This window comes from Nerophis ophidion, linkage group LG18, assembly GCF_033978795.1.
Source record: "Nerophis ophidion isolate RoL-2023_Sa linkage group LG18, RoL_Noph_v1.0, whole genome shotgun sequence".
Lineage (NCBI taxonomy): Eukaryota > Metazoa > Chordata > Actinopteri > Syngnathiformes > Syngnathidae > Nerophis > Nerophis ophidion.
The window spans coordinates 26,649,472-26,672,581 of record NC_084628.1 but is presented as its reverse complement, the minus strand read 5'-3'; the positions used below and the strand labels follow the sequence as shown (position 1 = coordinate 26,672,581).

The 23,110-nt window shown below is 38.0% G+C and overlaps 1 protein-coding gene across 1 annotated transcript in view; it reads right to left on the bottom strand.

Moving 5' to 3' along the window:
- Positions 1 to 23,110, bottom strand: part of gbe1b (glucan (1,4-alpha-), branching enzyme 1b) — a 260,449-nt gene that overhangs the window by 153,446 nt on the left and 83,893 nt on the right. The window contains exon 7 of the mRNA XM_061877862.1: positions 20,220 to 20,429. Coding sequence (XP_061733846.1) covers positions 20,220 to 20,429 — 210 coding nt within the window. The remainder of the gene's footprint in view (positions 1 to 20,219; positions 20,430 to 23,110) is intronic.

Below are 23,110 nucleotides of genomic sequence, written 5' to 3'. Positions count from 1 at the left end.
TGTCCTGGGTCTTCCCCGTGGCCTCCTACCGGTTGGACGTGCCCTAAACACCTCCCTGGGGAGGCGTTCGGGTGGCATCCTGACCAGATGCCCGAACCACCTCATCTGGCTCCTCTCGATGTGAAGGAGCAGCGGCTTTACTTTGAGTCCCTCCCGGATGACAGAGCTTCTCACCCTATCTCTAAGGGAGAGCCCCGCCACACGGCGGAGGAAACTCATTTCGGCCGCTTGTACCCGTGATCTTATCCTTTCGGTCATGACCCAAAGCTCATGACCATAGGTGAGGATGGGAACGTAGATCGACCGGTAAATAGAGAGCTTTGCCTTCCGGCTCAGCTCCTTCTTCACCACAACGGATCGGTACAACGTCCGCATTACTGAAGACGCCGCACCGATCCGCCTGTCGATCTCACGATCCACTCGTCCCTCACTCATGAACAACACTCCTAGGTACTTGAACTCCTCCACTTGGGGCAGGGTCTCCTCCCCAACCCGGAGATGGCATTCCACCCTTTTCCGGGAGAGAACCATGGACTCGGACTTGGAGGTGCTGATTCTCATTTCGGTCGCTTCACACTCGGCTGCGAACCGATCCAGTGAGAGCTGAAGATCCCGGTCAGATGAAGCCATCAGGACCACATCATCTGCAAAAAGCAGAGACCTAATCCTGCGGTCACCAAACCGGAACCCCTCAACGCCTTGACTGCGCCTAGAAATTCTGTCCATAAAAGTTATGAACAGAATCGGTGACAAAGGACAGCCTTGGCGGAGTCCAACCCTCGCTGGAAATGTGTTCGACTTACTGCCGGCAATGCGGACCAAGCTCTGGCACTGATCGTACAGGGAACGGACCGCCACAATAAGACAGTCCGATACCCCATACTCTCTGAGCACTCCCCACAGGACTTCCAAGGGACACGGTCGAATGCCTTCTCCAAGTCCACAAAGCACATGTAAACTGGTTGGGCAAACTCCCATGCACCCTCAAGAACCCTGCCGAGAGCACAGAGCTGGTCCACAGCTCCACGACCAGGACGAAAACCACACCGTTCCTCCTGAATCAGAGGTTCGACTATCCGACGTAGCCTCCTCTCCAGTACACCTGAATAAACCTTACCGGGAAGGCTGAGGAGTGTGATCCCACGATAGTTGGAACACACCCTCCGGTCCCCCTTCTTAACAACTGGAAAATTCAAATTGAATTTCAAGTTTGTCTTCTGTTACACGGCAAGTAACACTTTTACCATGCAGTAGGGTTGTACGATAAACCGGTTCTAGTATAGCGCCGCGATGCTAATTAATCATATTCGCCTCTAAAAATTACCGGTCCCCCACGCTCCCGTCGTCCTCACGTCATGACATTGCTGGTTTTACGAGCAGAGGCGAATGTTCGGTAGCGCATACACACGGAGTACTTACAAGCAGACACAGTGTGTAGACAGAAAAGGGAGAATGGACGCATTTTGGTCTAAAACTAACGATAAAGATGAAGTTATAACACTCCAACACCCTCAGGAAGAGGTGCTGTAAGACATGGCTAGCTATGTTATGTCATATTGTTATGAAGGTGTCTGTTACTACATCATGTATATACAGTACTTGCAGTGTGTATACGATGTGTATATTGTACATATTACACATTGTTATGAAGGTGTCAGTTACTACATTACAGTATATATATAATTGCAGTGTGAATATTGTACATATTGTAATAAAGGTGTCTGTTACTACATTATATATCCTTGCAGTGTGTATATTGTACATATTACATATTGTTATGAAGGTGTCTGTTACTACATTACATATACACTTGCAGTGTGTGTACTGTACATATTACATATTGTTATGAAGGTGCCTGTTACTACATTATATATATATATATATATATATATATATATATATATATATATATATATATATATATATATATATATATACTTGCAGTGTGTATATTGTACATATTACATATTGTTATGAAGGTGTCTGTTACTGCATTACATATATATATATACTTGCAGTGTGTATATTGTACATATTACATATTGTTATGAAGGTGTCTGTTACTACATTACATATACACTTGCAGTGTGTGTACTGTACATATTACATATTGTTATGAAGGTGCCTGTTACTACATTATATATATATATATATATATATATATATATATATATATATATATATACTTGCAGTGTGTATATTGTACATATTACATATTGTTATGAAGGTGTCTGTTACTGCATTACATATATATATATACTTGCAGTGTGTATATTGTACATATTACATATTGTTATGAAGGTGTCTGTAACTCATTATATATATACTTACAGTGTGTATATTGTATATATTTATATGAAGGTGTCTGTTACTACCTTATATACTTGCAGTGTGTATATTTTACATATTGTTGTGAAGGTGTCTGTTACTACATTTTATTTATATATATATATATATATATATGTGTATATATATATATATATATATACATATATATATATATATAGATATATACATACAGTTTATATATACTTGCAGTGTGAATATTGTATGTATTGTTATGAAGGTGTCTGTTACTACATTATATAAATATTTGCAGTGTGTATATTGTACATATTACATATTGTTATGAAAGTGTCAGTTACTACATTATACATATACTTGCAGTGTGAATATTGTACACATTACATATTGTTATGACGGTGTTAGTTATTACATTATATATATACTTGCAGTGTGTATATTGTACACATTACATGTTGTTATGAAGGTGTATGTTACTACATTATATATATACTTACAGTGTGTATATTGTATATATTTATATGAAGGTTTCTGTTACTACATTATATATATACTTGCAGTGTGTATATTTTACATATTACATATTGTTGTGAAGGTGTCTGTTACTACATTATATATATATATATATATATATATATATATATATATATATATATATATATATATATATATATATAATTATAATATCTATATATACAGTATATATTTACTTGCAGTGTGAATATTGTACATATTGTTATGAAGGTGTAGTGTGTATATTGTACATATTACATATTGTTATGAAGGTGTCTGTTACTGCATTATATATATACTTGCAGTGTGAATATTGTACACATTACATATTGTTATGAAGGTGTCTGTTACTACATTACATATATATATATATATATATATATATATATATATATATATATATATATATATACTTACAGTGTGTATGTTGTACGTATTACATATTGTTATGAAGGTGTCTGTTACTATTTCAGAGCGTTTTTTATCATCTTTAAAATCCCCCTCCAAAAAATAAAAAGATGTGGGTTCTTGTCTCTCATAACGATTGTGAGTGAAAAAAAGTGCAGTGGCCCTTTAAGAGCCGTGTCACTTCGTAGAGAATGGCCCTTGATGCCTCATTACGGGTTGGTGCTGTCAAAAGTCATCTCTACTTTATCCTTTGAGACGCACCTCAAAAGCCTCATTTTCTACGGTGCTCTGCTCTGGGTTTTATGTGATACCGATCATCCATCAGCGATATCAGCTGATACCATCACAAGTGGAACCTGCAGTCGGATTTTTTAGCTCAGTCTAAGATGAAAAAAAAATGTTTCCTTTATTCGGAAGCGACATAAATATGTATTCATATGTGGCAGCACGCTGGTGCAGGTCTTGGTGCTGCAGGCCGGCTCTTGCCAAGCATGCTGGGGAAAAAAAAAGAAAAAAGACACTCTCGCCTCCGAGACAAAATGTCGTCTTTAGGGAGTCACTGGCAGCTTTTCAAGTTCATGCAGCCAACAGTTTGTCCACAAACACTTTTTGTAGATGCACTTGGCTTCAACTGGATATTAAAGACCTTCCAAAGTCTTCCAACTGATGACAAAATGTTCCTTTCAACTCACTAAAACGTGTTTAACTTTGTGTCTGATTAGTTTCCTGCTCCATGTCAACATTATTCAAGTGCAAAAACAAATAGTTGTTGAACAATTTAAAAAAAACGCTACTTTGGATCCAGGCCACTTTTTTTGTACATACAACTTTTTCTCATAATATTAAAACTTCATTTGTATTCAATTTTGACTCATTCTCATAATATTTTTACTTTATTCTCGTAAAAGTAAGACCTGATTTTATGATAATAAAACTTTATAAAAACCCCCCAAAAATTATTAAAAAAATACTTTTTCCTCATTTTTTTCAAAGTTTATGGTTACAAATTTAAGAATTAATCTCATAATCAAGTGACCCCCCTCCCCCGCGACGCCAAAAAGGAAAAGCGGTAGCAATGGATGGATGGAATATTAAAACTTTATTCAAACGAAAATAAGACTCTCATATTGAAACTTAATTCTTAAAAAATTTGGACTTCTTCTCATAATATTTGTACTTTATTCTCGTAAAATTAAGACTTGATCTTAAGATACTGTTGCGATCCGCTGCTCGTATCAACAATATTTATTTTTCCATTTTGTATATTTCTCCGACTCCTTATTTCCTGTTTGCTTTGTCACCATGGTCACTCATCAGTCCACCTGCTAGTCTCGCCCCGCACACCTGCTACTAATTATCACCCACCTATTTAAGCCAGTCTTCTCTGTTCATTCGGTCTGGGTTCATAGTTTGCTTTCACGCCACTGTACGTCTGGATTTTGATCATTTGCTTTCTCGCTAGTATTTCTATTCTCGCTAGCTTCTCACGCTAAGCCACTTGTTTTGTCCAGTTTACATACTGATGATTTGTTTTCTCTTTTGTGCCAACGTGCTATTTAAGTTTGTCTATTTTTACTTCCTAGTTTTCATACTAGCGTTTTTGGTTTGCCTTTTTATTAGCTCCAGTATTTCTGTTCGGAGCTCCCTTTTTGTTAAATAAATATTTTAAGATCCTACCTTTGTTGTGTTCACGTCAACACATCCTCGAGGGAATCAAACCCGGCATCACAATGCCCACCAGTCCTTACAGATACAACAACAATGCTTTTCCCTCATAATATTAAAAAAAAAAAAAAATGTAATTTAAACTTTTTCCTATTTTTTTTTACTTTATTCTTACAAATTAAAAATGTATCTCAAAATATTCAACCTATATTTATATGAAAACAAGACTCTTATAATATTAAAACTTAATTATTTTAAAATTATGACTCATTCTCATAATATTTGTACTTTATTCTCATAAAATTAAGACTTTACCTTATGATATTACAAAATACAAGACTCTCTTCAATATTAAAAAAGTAGATAAGACTATTTTAGACATTTTCCTCATATATATGTATATATTTTTTTACTTTTATTACAAATTTAAGAATGAATCTCATACAATTAAACCTATATTTATATGAAAATAAGACTCTTATATTAAAACTTAATTCTCATCAAATGTTGACTTAGTCTCATAATATTTTATCTTATCCATCCATCCATCTTCTCCCGTTTATCCAAGGTCGGGTCGCGGGGGAAGCGGCCTAAGCAGAGAAACCCAGACTTCCATCTCCCCAGCCACTTCGTCCAGCTCCTCCCGGGGGATCCCGAGGCGTTCCCAGGCCAGCCGGGAGACATAGTCTTCCCAACGTGTCCTGGGTATTCCCCGTAGCCTCCTACCTGTCAGACGTGCCCTAAACACCTCCGTAGGGAGGCGTCCTGACCAGATGCCCGAACCACCTCATCTGGCTCCTCTCGATGTGAAGGAGCAGCAGCTTTACTTTGAGCTCCTCCCGGATGGCAGAGCTTCTCACCCTATCTCTTAGGGAGAGCCCCGCCACCCGGCGGAGGAAACTCATTTCAGTCCCCTGTTCCCAAGATCTTGTCTTTTCAGTCATAACCCAAAGCTCATGACCATAGGTGAGGATGAGAACGTAGATCGACCCGTAAATTGAGAGCTTTTCCTTCCGACTCAGTTACTTCTTCACCACAACAGATCGATACAACGTCTGCATTACTGAAGACGCCGCACCGATCCGCCCGTTAATCTCACGATCCACTCTTCCATCACTCGTGAACAAGACTCAGAGGTACTTGAACTCCTCCACTTGGGGGAAAAATTTCCTCCCCAACCCGGAAATGGTACTCCACCTTTTTTCCGGCGTGAACCATGAACTTGGACTTGGAGCTGCTGATTCTTATCCCAGTCGCTTCACACTCGGCTGTGAACCGATCCAGTGAGAGCTGAAAATCCTGGCCAGAAGAAGCCATCAGGACCATATCATCTGCAAAAAGCAGAGACCTAATACTGCAGTCACCAAACCAGATCCCCTCAACGCCCCGACTGCGCCTAGAAATTCTGTCCATAAAAGTTATGAACAGAATCGGTGACAAAGGTCAGCCTTGGCGGAGTCCAACCCTCACTGGAAACATGTCCGACTTACTGCCAGCAATGCGGACCAAGCTCTGACACTGATCGTACAGGGAGCGTACCGCCAGTCAGGCGGTCTGATACCCCATACTCTTGGAGCACTACCCACAGGATTTCCTGGGTGATACGGTCGAATGCCTTCTCCAAGTCCACAAAGCACATGTAGACTGGTTGGGTAAACTCCCATGCACCCCCAAGGACCCTGCCAAGAGTATTCCACGACCAGGACAAAAACCACACTGTTCCTCCTGAATCCGAGGTTCAACTATCCGGTGTAGACTCCGCTCCAGTACACCTGAACAAACCTTACCGGGAAGGCTGAGGAGTGTGATCCCACGATAGTTGGAACACACCCTCCGGTTCCCCTTCTTAAAGAGAGGAACCACCACCCCGTTCTGCCAATCCAGAGAAACCGCCCCAAAAGTCCACGTGATTTGCAGAGTCTTGTCAACCAAGACAGCCCCACAGCATTCAGAGCCTTAAGGCTTAATTTTAAATATTTACTTATTTTCGTAAAAATTAACACTTGGTTTTATGATAATATTAAAACATTATATAACAATAACGTTTGCACTTTTTCCTCATAATATTAAAATATAAAATAACTTTATTCTTTTGTATTTAAGAATAATCTCATAATATTAAAACTTTATGAAAATAAGACTTTTTTCGTCAATATTAAAACATTTTTTGGACTTTTTCCTCATATGTTAATCTTATAATATCATTAATTTATTGTCATGTCTTGGTGATCATGTTTAGTTTGGCTAAGTTCAGTTTGTTTTTTGCACTCTGTCAGTTCCTGTTTTTTCACTCCCTGCTTTGTTTCCATGACAACCCATTAGTTTTCATCTGTCCTCGTGTCACGCACCTGATTCATTTGGACTCGCGCACCTGTTGTTAATCACGTCACCTCTATTTAAGCCTCTAGTTGCCAGGCGACATCACCCTCTATACACCCTTGTTATTCATGCTGATGATCCATGCTGCTCTTTTTCATGCTCTTTTCTCGTTCCAAGTAAGTTTCCTTTATTCATGCCATAGTTTTGCCTTTGTGGTAGTTTTGTTTTTGTTTAGCCAAGTTTTGAACCTCTGCTGAGAGCGCCTTTTGTTTGTTCCTTTTTTTCAAGTTAAGATTAAAATCATGTTTTTACCTTCACGCCATGTCCGATCCAGTCGCTTTGCACCACGGGAAAACAAATCACACCAAAGTCCACATCTTGACATTTATATGGAAAAGAAGATTTTTGAGAACCTTCTTGAAATTTGAGTGGAGCCCAACATTTTTATTAAATATATTTACATTGTAATGGCTTTGAAAAAAATATATATGTATAAAAGTGGAAAAAGTCTGGACACCCGAGTTCAATCCACTTGAACAATTCCTTCATGTAATGCCCACAGAGGCAGGGATATAGGCACAAGAGTCATTCAAGAACACGGCTATGAAGAGCACGCCGTGCATTGGGCCTCCTTCCCGTATCGCACCGATCCGCGGATATATTGAAGGTGGTCAGATTACGTTCTCTCATCTGGAGCGCTCAGATCGCATGGAAGTCTTGCGGTTTAGTCTCGCCAACTGGCTGACATAAGTACTGTTGGGGCCAAATAACGCTTGATTCACTTGGCTGTCGGCTCAAGGTGACTCTGGCGTCTTTGGAAAAAATGGCAGCCAATGAATTAGGCGGACATGCTTCGCCCTCGTACGAACGCAAACATCGCACGCCTTCAGATTTCAAGGGGAATGTTGCCTATCATTCACAATCCTCATGCAAGACAAGAACACAACGTTGTTTTTTTGTAAGAGGTGGCTAACAACGCAGCTCAAAGGAAGTGAAGTGAATTATATTTATATAGCGCTTTTCTCTAGTGACTCAAAGCGCTTTTACATAGTGAAACTCAATACCTAAGTTACATTTAAATCAGTGTGGGTGGCACTGGAAGCAGGTGGGTAAAGTGTCTTGCCCAAGGACACAACAGCAGTGACTAGGATGGCAGAAGCGGGGATCGAACCTGGAACCTTCAAGTTGCTGTCACGGTCACTCTACCAACCGAGCTATACGGCCCCGAAAAGGAGACTATTTCTGCCTTTAAAGCCCTTAAAAAAACATCCAAATAGCGCCAACAATACTCCATTTACAGGTCACGGCCTGTATAAAAAGTATTATTAGGATAATTTTTATTATAAGCGCTGACGCTGAGGAACTACTTTTAGCGGCGCCGTGACCACAGAGAGCTAACGAGCTTATGCTGCTATATTGCCATATTGAGCAGCTGCATCGCCTTTGAGTTGGTGACAGTTAATTCTAGATTATAAATCATGCCTCTCACCTTGATAGTAGAAGGTTGTGGACATAAACCCACAAGTTGATCCACTTTGACATCAGACATGGCGAGAACGACACCAATAAAATGCTAATTTGCTTGTTTGCTTTTTTTTTTTTAACCCACATTAGGATTGTGACAAATTTTTCATGTAAAGGGGGAGCTATAAACATTCCATCAGTCTTTATCCTAGTGAGAGCAGACAATGACCAGTTAGTGATTGTTGTATTATGTTGATAGTTTGCATATCTTTTTTAGCACTTAGCAATACTGCTAGATGATGCTTAGTGTTTGACTAAAGCTGCATCTGTTTAGCACACAGCTTCTATAACTTGTGGATCATCCTCCTTATATTCAGGCTCAAAAATATTAGTTTCTGGATCATAATTTGTCCCAAAGTAAATAATATATGTCATTATGAATATTAATACATTACATATGTACATAAAGTGTGTATACAGAACCTTCATGGCGGTTTTGGATGTTTTTAAAGCGTTTTATCGGCAGAATAGAGCGACATTTAGCTGACTTTTGCTCTCATTTTCTATGATTTAGAATGCATAAAAAAAGAAAAACATGTGTTCTTGTCTTACATAAGGAGCGTGAATGATAGACAACTTTCCAAATAAAAAGTGCAGTTCCTCTTTAAGAGCTGGGAAAAGGTTTAATCTGCTAGAAAAAAATGTCCTCCAATGTTTTCAAGGGCGGTTGAGTGCCACACAAATGCACTGAAAATTTGAAATTAATATTTAACATGCTTCAATATAATAGAAAGCGGCCCTGCCAGATTTTTTGGGGGAGAGATAGCAAAAAGCTCACCAAGAAGAGCAGATGTATACATAAATAATTGTATTTATAAATAATGTTCTTTTACAGGGAACATTTGCCACGAAACGAAACAATTTATTGTTGTCATTTTAGCGCTTTAAAGAGGTCATATGACTTTGTTCTATATGTAAAAGACTTCCTTGTGGTCTACACAACATGGCATGGTGGTTCTTTGATCATTTTAGCACATTTTCTCTTGTTGTCATATTAGCAATTCATCACATTTTATTGTTGTCATATCACTATAGCGCTAAATTTTCTTTTTGTTGTCGTTGCCATTTTAGCACTGTAGCTTATTTATGTTGCTGTCATTATAACACTCTGGCACAGTTTTGTTTGTTTGTTTTGTTGTCATTTTAGGACATTTTGTGTTTCAATTTTAGCACTTAAGCACATTTTTGTTGTTGTCATAACACTATAGCCCTAAATTTAGCACATCTGTTGTTATTTTAGCACTTTAACACATTGTTGTTGTCATTAAAATACTTCAGCACATTCGTTGTTGTTGTGGTTAGTTTAACGCTTTAGAGTTTTAGCATGTGTTGTAATTTTAGATCTTTAGCACATGTTGTAATTTTAACACTTCAGCACGTTAGTTGTTGTCAAAGCACTGCAGCCCTAAATTTAGTACATTCGTTTCTTTTACTTTTGCACATTAGCACATTATTGTTGCCATTATAGCACTGTAGCCCTAAATTTAGCACATTTGTTGTCATTTCAGCACTTCAACAAATTATGTTGTTGTCATTTTAACACTGTAGCACATTGTTGTTGTCATTTTGGCACTTTACCGCTAAATTTAGCACATTTTAGTTATAATTTTATCATTTTAGCAAATGCATTGCTATTTTAGCACTCTTAACACTTTAAAGGGATCATATTGCAATTTTTTGTTCTACATTTAAAGACTTCCTTTTTTTTGTTGTCATTGTTGCCATTGTAGCGCTTTAATGTTGTCATTATAGCACTCTCGCACAGTTTTGTTGTTGTAATCTTTGCACTTTAGTATATTTATGTTGCTGTCATTATTGCCCTGTAGCTCAAAATTTAGCACATTTGTTGTTGTTGCGGTCAGTTAACACTTAAAACCTTTAGCACAAGTTGTCATTTTCGCACTATGGCACATTTTGGTTGTCATAGCACTATAGCCCAAAGTTTTGCACATTTGTTTTTTTCACTTTAACACATTTGTGTTGTCATAGCAATATAGGCCAAAAGTTAACACATTGGTTGTTGTCATTTTAGCACTTCAGTGCATTTTGGTTGTCATTACAGCTTTTTGGACCTTTAGCACATGTTGTCATTTTAGCACTTGAACACATTTTGTTGTCAATATAGCACTAGAGCCCTAAATTTCGCACATTTGTTGTTGTTGTTGTGGTCAGGGGGCGGGGGTGGGTTGAGGGGAAATTGTGACTATATTTTCTCGGGATCCCCCCGGAGGAGCTGGACGAAGTGGCTAAGGAGAGGGAAGTCTGGGATTCTCTGCTTAGGCTGCTGCCCCCGCCACTACACCTCAGATAAGCTGAAGAAAATGGATGAATGGATATTATATTCTCATGAAATCAAAAGTGGTCATTATAGCACTCTCGCACAGTTTTGTTGTTTTAATTTTTGCACTTTAGTATATTTATGTTGCTGTCATTATAGCCCTATAGCTCTAAATTTAGAACATTTGTTGTTGTTGCAGTCAGTTAACATTAAAGACCTTTAGCACAAGTTGTCATTTTCGCGCTTTAGATAATTTTGGTTGTCATAGCACTATAGCCCAAAGTTTTGCACATTTGTGTTGTCATAACAATATAGGCCAAAAGTTAACATATTGGTTGTTGTCATTTTAGCACTTTAGCGCATTTTTGTTGACATTACAGCACTTTAGACCTTTAGCACAGGTTGTCATTTTAGCAGTTGAACACATTTTGTTGTCATTATAGCACTTTAGCCCTAAATTTAACACATTTGTTGTTGTCGTGTTCAGAGGGAGGGTTGGGAAGGATTTGTGACTATATTTTCTGGACAAAGTGGCTGAGGAGAGGGTAGTGAATTATATTTATATACTGCTTTTCTCTAGTGACTCAAAGCGCTTTACATAGTGAAACCTAATATCTAAGTTACATTTAAACCAGTGTAGGTGGCACTGGGGGCAGGTGGGTAAAGTGTCTTGCCCAAGGACACAACGGCAGTGACTAGGATGGCGGAAGTGGGGATCGAACCTAGAACCCTCAAGTTGCTGGCAAGGCCACTCTACCAACCGAGCAATACGGCCCCAAAAAAGAGACTATTGATGACATTAAAGCCTTTAAAAAAACATCCAAATAGCGCCAACAATACTCCATTTACAGGTCACGATCTAAATAAAAAGTATTATTAGCAATATTCTTATTATAAGTGCTAACGCTGAGGAACTACTTTTAGCGGCGCCGTGACCAAAGAGAGCTAAAGAGCTTATGCTGCTATATTGCCATATTGAGCTGCTGCATCGCCTTTGAGTTGGTGAAAGTTAATTCTAGATTATAAACCATGCCTCTCACCTTTATAGTAGAAGGTTGTGGACATAAACCCAAAAGTTGGTCCACTTTGACATCAGACATGGCGAGAACGACACCAATAAAATGCTAATTTGATTGTTAGAATTGTGATGAACTTTTCATGTAAAGGGGGAGCTATAAACATTCCATCAGTCTTTATCTTAGTGAGAGCAGACAATGACCAGTTAGTGATTGTTGTATTATGTTGATAGTTTGCATATCTTTTTTAGCACTTAGCAATACTGCTAGATGATGCTTAGTGTTTGACTAAAGCTGCATCTGTTTAGCACACAGCTTCTAAAACTTGTGGATCATCCTCCTTATATTCAGGCTCAAAAATATTAGTTTCTGGATCATAATTTGTCCCAAAGTAAATAATATATGTCATTATGAATATTAATACATTACATATGTACATAAAGTGTGTATATAGAACCTTGATGGCAGTTTTGGATGTTTTTAGAGTGTTTTATCGGCAGAATAAAGCGACATTTAGCTGATATTTGCTCAAATTTTTTAAGATTTAGAATGCATAAAAAAAGAAAAACATGTGTTCTTGTCTTACATAAGGAGCGTGAATGATAGACAACTTTCCAAATAAAAAGTGCAGTTCCTCTTTAAGAGCTGGGAAAAGGTTTAATCTGCTAGAAAAAAAAATGTCCTCCAATGTTTTCAAGGGCGGTTGAGTGCCACACAAATGCACTGAAAATTTGAAATTAATATTTAACATGCTTCAATATAATAGAAAGCGGCCCTGCCAGATTTTTTGGGGGAGAGATAGCAAAAAGCTCACCAAGAAGAGCAGATGTATACATAAATAATTGTATTTATAAATAATGTTATTTTACAGGGAACATTTGCCACGAAACGAAACAATTTATTGTTGTCATTTTAGCGCTTTAAAGAGGTCATATGACTTTGTTCTATATGTAAAAGACTTCCTTGTGGTCTACATAACATGGCATGGTTGTTTTTTGATCATTTTAGCACATTTTTTTCTTGTTGTCATATTAGCAATTTAGCACATTTTATTGTTGTCATAGCACTATAGCGCTAAATTTTCTTTTTGTTGTCGTTGCCATTTTAGCACTGTAGCATAGTTAGGTTGCTGTCATTATAACACTCTGGCACAGTTTGTTTGTTTTGTTGTCATTTTAGGACATTTTGTGTTTCAATTTTAGCACTTAAGCACATTTTTGTTGTTGTCATTATAGCACTTCAGCACATTCGTTGTTGTTGCGGTTAGTTTAACGCTTTAGAGTTTTAGCATGTGTTGTTATTTTAGAACTTTAGCACATGTTGTAATTTCAGCACTTCAGCACGTTTGTTGTTGTCATAGCACTACAGCCCTAAATTAAGCACATTTGTTTCTTTTACTTTAGCACATTATTGTTGTCATTATAGCACTATAGCCCTAAATTTAGCACATTTGTTTCTTTTACTTTAGCACATTATTTTTGTCATTATAGCACTGTATCCCTAAATTTAGCACATTTGTTGTCATTTTAGCACTTCAAGAAATTATGTTGTTGTCGTTTTAACACTGTAGCACAGTTTTATTGTAACTTTAGCACTTTACCGCTAAATTTAGCACGATTTAGTTATAATTTTATCATTTTAGCAAATGTATTGATATTTTTGCACTCTTAACACTTTAAAGGGATCATATTGCAATGTTTTGTCTACATATAAACACTTCCTTGTTTTTGTTGTCATTGTTGCCATTGTAGCACTTTAATGTTGTCATTATAGCACTGTCAGTTTTGTTGTTGTAATTTTTGCACCTTAGTATATTTATGTTGTTGTCATTATTGCCCTATAACTCAAAATTTAGCACATTTGTTGTTGTTGCGGTCAGTTAACACTTAAAACCTTTAGCACAAGTTGTCATTTTCGCATTATGGCACATTTTGGTTGTCATAGCACTATAGCCCAAAGTTTTGCACACATTTTTTTTTCACTGTCGCACATTTGTGTTGTCATAGCAATATAGGCCAAAAGTTAACACATTGATTGTTGTCATTTTAGCACTTCAGCGCATTTTTGTTGTCATTACAGCACTTTCGGCCTTTAGCACATGTTGGTCATTTTAGCACTTGAACACATTTTGTTGTCATTATAGCACTATAGCCCTAAATTTAGCACATTTGTTGTTGTCATGGTCAGGGGGCAGGTTGGGAAGGATTTGTGACTATATTTTCTGGACAAAGTGGCTGAGGAGAGGGTAGTGAATTATATTTATATACTGCTTTTCTCTAATGACTCAAAGCGCTTTACATAATGAAACCCAATATCTAAGTTACATTTAAACCAGTGTGGGTGGCACTGGGAGCAGGTGGGTAAAGTGTCTTGCCCAAGGACACAACGGCAGTGACTAGGATGGCGGAAGTGGGGATCGAACCTGGAACCCTCAAGTTGCTGGCACGGCCACTCTACCAACCGAGCTATATTGGTAGAGTGGCTTAGGCTGCTGCCCCCGCCACCCCACCTCGGAGAAGCGGAAGAAAATTAATGAATGGATATTATATTTTCATGAAATCAAAATTCGATAAATTATGTCCGGGGCTGACAAATAGCCCCCTGGCCACACTTTGGACACCCCTGCAGTTTATGTTGCCACCTGTAAGACGAGCTGGCACCAAGTTCTGTCTTCAAACATATGCAATATCTGTTTGTTTTTTTAACAAAATAAAACATCAAAATGGCCGCTGTATACTTTGATTTATTCCAACTTTTATTCAGAAGCTGTGAAAGGACTTGATGTCGCCAAAGCAGATCTTTGGAATACTGACAGCAGACGCGCCAGTTTCAATAAATTGGATCCATTCATACAAGAAGGTCTCCAGTCCAACTTGTGCCGCCAGAGAAGAAAAAGATAAAGATAAAGATGGCCGCACAGAAGCGACAGACAAGCGGCGGGAAGGAAAACAGATCATTGGCTGGATAGCCGCTATCAGCCGGCGTCTGTTGAGCTAATAGGATGACGGCTGATAGCGACGCCGCCGCCTGTTGAAACTGGCTGCATTTCCCGCTAGCGTTTCCGCCACCCCGCGAGGTGGACTTTCCTCAAACAAAGATGTCCGAACAGACAAACCAGCATGCGGTGGAGCTCTGCTGGGCTTTCACAAACGACTCCTCGCTCGCCGACGACCCCCCGCCCCGTTCGCCCGAATGTCTAATGAGCGCCGCTGATTGGAGGCCTCCGGTCTAACTAATGAAAGTCACGCTCGTCCTCAACAAAAACTGCACACGCTTTAAAACCAACACTTAAATACCAGTAAGCGACTGAATGCTACATATTATTACTTTCATCTTGTGGAGAATGTCAGTAATTCATATCAATGAATGTACTTTGAAATAAGAGCACAGCATCCACTTATAGGACACAATCCAAACAACCTTCCCTTGTCATGGTGCAAAAGAAAATAAATGCAACAAACATAACAACACACATAAGAGCTTTTTTAAAGATGTATGGATCTTTAGCAGCTGTTCCTTTAAATCAGTGGTTTTCAAATGGGGGTACGCGTACCCCTGGGGGTACTTGAAGGTATGCCAAGGGGTACGTGAGATTTTTTACAAATATTCTAAAAAAAGCAACAATTCAAAAATCTTTTCTAAATGCATTTATTGAATACTATGTCAACAAAATATGAATTTAAGTTCATAAACTGTGAAAAGAAATACAACAATGCAATATTCAGTGTTGACAGCTAGAATTTTTGTGGACATTTTCCATTAATATTGATGTTAAAGATTTCTTTATTTGTGAAGAAATGTCTATAATTAAGTTCATGAATCCAGAAGGATCTCTATTACAATCCCCAAAGAGGGCACTTTAAGTTGATGATTACTTCTATGTGTAGAAATCTTTATTTATAATTGAATCACTTGTTTATTTTTCAACAAGTTTTAAGTTATTTTTCTATCTTTTTTTCCAAATAGTTCAAGAAAGACCACTACAAATGAGCAATAGTTTGCACTGTTATACAATTGAATACATCAGAAACTGATGACATAGTGCTGTATTTTACTTCTTTATCTCTTTTTTTTTTCAACCAAAAATGCTTTAGGGGGGATTTGAATTAAAAAAATGTTCACAGGGGGTACATCACTGAAAAAATGTTGAGAACCACTGCTTTAAAGTAGCTTGTTTTTAAATACATATTTTTTTCTTTACCGTATTATTTATATAGGAAACAATAACTGTGCATCCATTCATCCATTTTCTACCGCTTTTCCCGTTTGGGGTCGTGGGAGCCTATCTCAGCTGCATTCAGGCGGAAGGCGGCGTACACCCTGGACAAGTCGCCACCTCATCGCAGGGCCAACACAGATAGACAGACAACATTCACACTCACATTCACACACTAGGGCCAATTTAGTGTTGCCAATCAACATATCCCCAGGTGCAAGTCTTTGGAAGTGGGAGGAAGCCGGAGTACCCGGAGGGAACCCACTTACTCACGTGGAGAACCTGCAAACTCCACACAGAAAGATCAAGAGACCGGGATTTAACCCAGGAAAACTCAGGACCTGCATATTGTGAGATACATGCACTAACCCCTGTTCCACTGTGCTGCCCGAAAAATAACTGGTACCAGTTTCAGGGGTTTCCAAACTGAGGCCGCTAACCTCTTCAATTTGGCCCGCCAGACGTCATTATCCGACAAAGCATATTAAAATACCAGATTAATCTTATCAGATCAAACTTTATTTATATGAAGAGCTCATATTATGATTTTGTTCCACGAAAGGGTCTCTGCAGGTTTCGACATTTCCAATTTGAGACTTTTTAGGACTTTTTTAAGACCATCTTGAAAATAATTTAAGACCACTTCACATCCATACGGACAAAAAAATTCAATAAAGTACAAACCCCGTTTCCATATGAGTTGGGAAATTGTGTTAGATGTAAATATAAACGGAATACAATGATTTGCAAATCCTTTTCAACCCATATTCAGTTGAATGCACTACAAAAACTAGATATTTGGTGTTCAAACTCATAAACTTTATTTTATTTTTTGCATACAATAATTAACTTAGAATTTCATGGCTGCAACATATGCCAAAGTAGTTGGGAAAGGGCATGTTCACCACTGTGTTACATCACCTTTTCCTTTAACAACACTCAATAAACCTTTGGGAACTGAGGAAACTAATTGTTGAAGCTTTGAAAGTGGAATTCTTTCCCATTCTTGTTTCATGTAGAGCTTCAGTCGTTTAACAGTCCGGGGTCTCCGCAATCCTATTTTACGCTTCATAATGCGCCACACATTATAGATGGGAGACAGGTGTGGACTGCAAGCGGGCCAGGAAAGTACCCGCACTCTATTTTTACGAAGCCACACTGTTGTATCACGTGCTGAATGTGGCTTGGCATTGTCTTGCTGAAATAAGCAGGGGCGTCCATGAAAAAGACGGCGCTTAGAAGGAAGCATATGTCATTTCAAAACCTGTATTTACCTTTCAGCATTAATGGTGCCTTCACAGATGTGTAAGTTACCCATGCCTTGGGCACTAATGCACCCCCATACCATCACACATACTGGCTTTTGAACTTTGCGTCGGTAACAGTCTAGATGGTTCGCTTCCCCTTTGGTCCGAATGACACAATGTCAAATATTTCCAAAAACAATTTGAAATGCGGACTCGTCAGACCACAGAACACTTTTCCACTTTGCATCAGTCCATCTTAGATGATCTCGGGCCCAGAGAAGCCGGCGGCGTTTCTGGATGTTAAAGTTAAAGTTAAAGTACCAATAATTGTCACACCCACACTAGGTGTGGTGAAATTTGTCCTCTGCATTTGACCCATCCCCTTGATCACCTCCTAGGAAGTGTGGGGAGCAGTGGGCAACAGCGGTGCCGTGCCCGGGAATCATTTATTTCATTAATTCCAACCCTTGATGCTGAGTGCCAAGTAGGGAGGCAATGGGTCCCATTTTTTATAGTCTTTGGTATGACTCGGACGGGGTTTTAACTCCCAACCTACCGATCTCAGGGCGGACAATCTAATCACCAGGCCTATGTTTTTGATAAATGGCTTTTGCTTTGCATAGTAGAGCTTTAACTTGCACTTACAGATGTAGCGACAAACTGTATTTAGTGACAGTGGTTTTCTGAAGTGTTCCTGAGCCCATGTGACATGAATGTTTGTGTCACTGCTTAATAACTGTTTAATAAATACAGTTTTGGTCAATTGACTTAGTTGTGATTTCCCTCTCTGCATGATAGTTTCAAATAAGCATATATTAATGCAGTATGAAGAAGAATGTTTTAAAGTAGACACATAAAATCATCATACTGCTGTGATTATATGCATCAAGTATTCATTCAAGGCTAAGGCAAAATATCGAGATATATATCGTGTATCGTGACATGGCCTAAAAATATCGAGATATTTAAAAAAGGCCATATCGCCCAGTCCGAGGGGCAAGTTTTATTGTCTACCTTGTCGTGCACTCCAAATCCTTCCCAGGTTGTACAACAAGAGCAGGGGTGTTCAGAGTGCGGCCCAGAGCTAATATTTTAACAACCCGCGGCATAGTTGTTAGCATTCTAATATTAGCATGCTAGGTTTTTTTGCTGAGTTTGCATATATACACCTCAGCGTCATATATTTTGTTACTCGACGAATAAAACCTGTTAGCATGCTAGCTTTTCTTTTTTTTAAGCACATTTTTAAAGTATACACCTTAGTCTAATTTTGGTATTTTATGCATATTAACGTAAGCATGCTTGCATTTTAAAAAATGTTTTCATGTACACACGTCATTTTTTAGCAAATTTTATAAGTATACAGCTCAGGCCTATCTTGGTATTTGATGCATGTTAACGTTAACATACTAGCATTTAAAAAAAAAAAATTCCCAGTACACACCTCAGAGTAATGTAATTTGGTACTTGACACATGTTACAGTTAGCAATTTAGCATTCTAGCTTTATTGCTGATTTTGCATGTATACACTTCAGCGTCATATATTTTGTTAATTGACGAATGATACCTGTTAGCATGCTAGCTTCTTTTTTGGGGGGCACATTTTGTAAGTATACACCTTAGTCAAATGTTGGTATTTGATGTAAACTAATGTAAGCATGCTCAAATTAAAAATAGAAAATTCTGTTACACACCTCAAAAAAATATAATATGGTACTTGACACATGCTAGAGTTAGCATTTTAGCATGCTAACATTAGCATGCAAGCTTTTTCGCTGATTTTGTATGTATACACCTCAGTGTCATTATTTGTAACTTGACATATTATATACCCGTTAGCATGCTAGCTATTTTTATTTTATTTTATTAACACGTTGTTAAAGTATACACCCTAGTCAAATGTTGGTATTTGAGGCAAACTAATGTAAGCATGCTCGGATTAGAATTTTTTTTTAAAAAAAGTTCAGTTACACACCTAAAAGTAATATATTATAGTACTTGACACGTTACAGTTACCTCAGTCAAATTTTGGTATTTGATGCATACTAATGAAGCATGCTTGCATTTTAAATGTTTTCATGTACACACCTCAGGGTAATGTATATAGGACTTGATACATGTTACAGTTAGCATGCTAGCAATTTTTTGCTGATTTTGTATGTATACAACTCAGCGTCATAAATTTTTTTACTTGACAAATGATACTTGTTAGCATGTCAGCTATTTTTTTAACAAATTTTGTAAGTATACACTTCAGTCATATTTTGGGTATTTGATGCATGCAAATGTTATTAGCATGGTAGCATTTTTTTTTTTTAAACTCAGGTAAACACCTCGGAGTAATATAATTTGGTACTTGACATATGTTACATGCTAACATTTTATAACTAATTTAGCAGGTATACAGCTCAATGTTTATATATTCTGGTATTTCATTAATGCAAACTGTTAGCATGCTAGCTTTTTCAGCTCATTTTGCTCCTATTTTTATTTACTTGATGCTATCTGGCCCTCGTGCTAACTGTTAGCATTTCAGTTGGGTTTTGGCTCTTCAGCACTCACACTAATATTCTACAAAAATTGCATTTCCGAGTTCTTTGGAAGAAATGTATTGAAGGTGAAAACTACCAAAATGGCTGGCACACCATTTGATTTATCAGTGGATTGTGTTTGGGCACCTCTGAAGTAAAAAATGCGTTTTGGACGCCATAAAAAGGACAGAAAGTACCTGGAATAGTTGAAGAGGCGGCTGTCCCACTGGCTGTGCACCCCCCGAGGGGGCGAGTGGAAGAAACATGAGTCGGACCCGTCGAAGGCGTTGAGGCCGTCCTCAGTGTTCTTGGAGGCGTGGCTGTGGACGACGTCCAGCAGCACCACGATTCCCAGCGAATGCGCCACGTCGATCAGCTGCTTCAACTCCTCTGGGTTGCCGTAGCGACTGATGACAAAAAGAGAGAAACACGTCGGTTGGTTTTGAAGGCGTCGTACTCATGTGTGACAATCATTGGTACTTTAATTTTAACTTTAATGCAGGTCTTTGTTTTAACTTTAATGCAGGACTTTGTGAATGTTCTGAACTCCTGTTTCAATGCCGATGTTGTCCAAATGACATTTAACATTGCATATTTAGGTAAAACATTACTTATAAGGACATAGACATCAGCTAGCGTCTTGATGTTAGTTGTCAGGTTCAAACACTGATGACATCTATTAAACAAGACAAGAAGCAAATAATTAAATAGAGACAGAATTAAATTTGGGTAAATTGAGGAGAGAGCGTGGACAGTGTACCCTTGTACAGTGCCGTCCCACGCCCCTGACGAAAGACTGCACGCCTTCTCTTTTATTTGGACTTTCCCTGATTACATGGCAACAGCTGTTTCTAAGGGATGGGGGTCGTAAACAGCCACCGCCTTTGGTTACAGAACAGTTCAAAGAAAAGGTTGTAAACAGTTCACAGAAAAGGTCGTTAAACACTTAAAAGAAGAGGTCCCTGTAGGGAAGGGGTCGGCAACCCGCGGCTCTTTAGCGCCGCCCTAGTGGCTCTCTGGAGCTTTTTCAAAAATATATGAAAAATGGAAATGATGAAGGGAAAAAAACATATATTTTCTTTTAATTTGGTTTCTGTAGGACTAACATGAAACAAACCTCCCTAATTGGTATAAAGCACACTGTTTATATTAAACATGCTTCTCTAATTCGAGTATTTGGCAAGCGTCGTTTTGTCCTACTAACTTTGGCGGTCCTTGAACTCACCCTAGTTTGTTTGAAATTTACTTGTATAACTTTCTCTGACTTTCTAAGACGTGATTTATGCAAATCATGCCACTTCTTTTCCCGTCTCATTTTGTCCAACAAACTTATAACTCAGTGCATGAATGCACAAAGGTGAGTTTTGTTGATGTTATTGACTTATGTTGAGTGTGCTGACATATTTGGTCACTGCATGACTGTAAGCTAATCGATGCTAACATGCTATTTAGGCTAACTGTATACGTACATATTGCATTACTATGCCTAATTTGTAGCTATATTTGAGCTCATTTAGTTTCCTTTAGGTCCTCATAATTCAATGTATATCTCATGAAACACTATCTGTATGTAATATGGCTTTTAATTTTTTTGCGGCTCCAGACAGATTTGTTTTTGTATTTTTGGTTCAATATGGCTCTTTCAACATTTTGGGTTGCCAACCCCTGCTGTAGGGAAATCAGGTCCTGCTTCCTCTTCGTTTTGTAGATCTCGGGTCAAGATAATATCATTTTGTTGATTACAATACATGAAAGAAACAGAACACCTTCATGTTGCTTCCCATCCTACACAGTGGCGTTTTACAGGCCTTCTCCTTGGTACGATTAAAGACAGCTTTTGTCTGCTCGCCGGGCGAGATAAACTCAATGTAACACAACGTTTTGTGATAACTTAGATACATCTATTCTAACATTAATCTTTTCTTATATTTTACTCAAGTCATGTACACAAGGTAAACATGCTAGGCTACAGGCTACCAGGGGCTAGCAGCTACAAATCACCTAAGCAAACAAGCTAGACATAAGTAATAACCATTAACCAATAAAACGTGACATTTGTCAACATAAAAAAGTATGAAATAAATTAAGTCTCCAGGGCAGATTAGAACTTGTCCAGTAACAAATGTGTCCGCATCCTTCAACGTAGTATGTCATGAGCTTAAATTTGTGAATTACTGTGGCCACTAGCTGTCACCCACATAATAATTAGCTCTCCACTTCAACTTAAAGACAGCGTAAGTCCGTTCCAGATGGTTAATAATAAATAGGTTAGTTCTTTTCTTAGCTACCGTTGTTCTCTGTTTGAGTCAGTTCACTTCATCAAACCTTTTCAAACATTCCACACTACTAAATATACAAGTATGTATGATTCCTACTGATATTACATCAAATTAATATTGTTATCAGCCAATACGCAACGCTCCAATATCTGCATCGTATTAGAAGTGACAACATTTCATATTTGGCATTTTGTCCTTTGTGTACTAAAATTAACTAAAATGTGACCTTAAAAGTTGTTACTACGGTGTACAGCAGGGGTGTCCATAAAACATAACATTGAAATAAAAATGTTAAGTCGTATTAAGAAAAGTTGACTTATTTCAAACTACGGCCTACCCGTGTCTTCGGTTTGGCCCGTGGGACGTCATGAGTTAAATAAAGCACCGCATCGAATTAATCTTAATTACCAGGCAGTGTCTGAATGCTGCAGATTTGCTGCCATCTTGTGAAGGATGTGACTAAATCAGATCATTGACCCTTAAATGTATTTTGAAACACTCAAACAGCATTTACTTATATGACACAATGCAAACAACCTTCCCTAGTCCTGGTGCAAAAAATAAATAAATTGGACAACACACATGGTCACACATAACACAAACTGCTCACTGAAATTTGTGGATATTATAAAAACCGTCCAAACATCATAAAAAAATGTAAATGATACCCATTTAAATCCGTAATATTTAATTATCTTATTTGTTTGCTTCGATTTTTGAAAAATATGAATTACATTAGGGATATATATATATATATATATATATATATATATATATATATATATATATACATATATATATATATATAT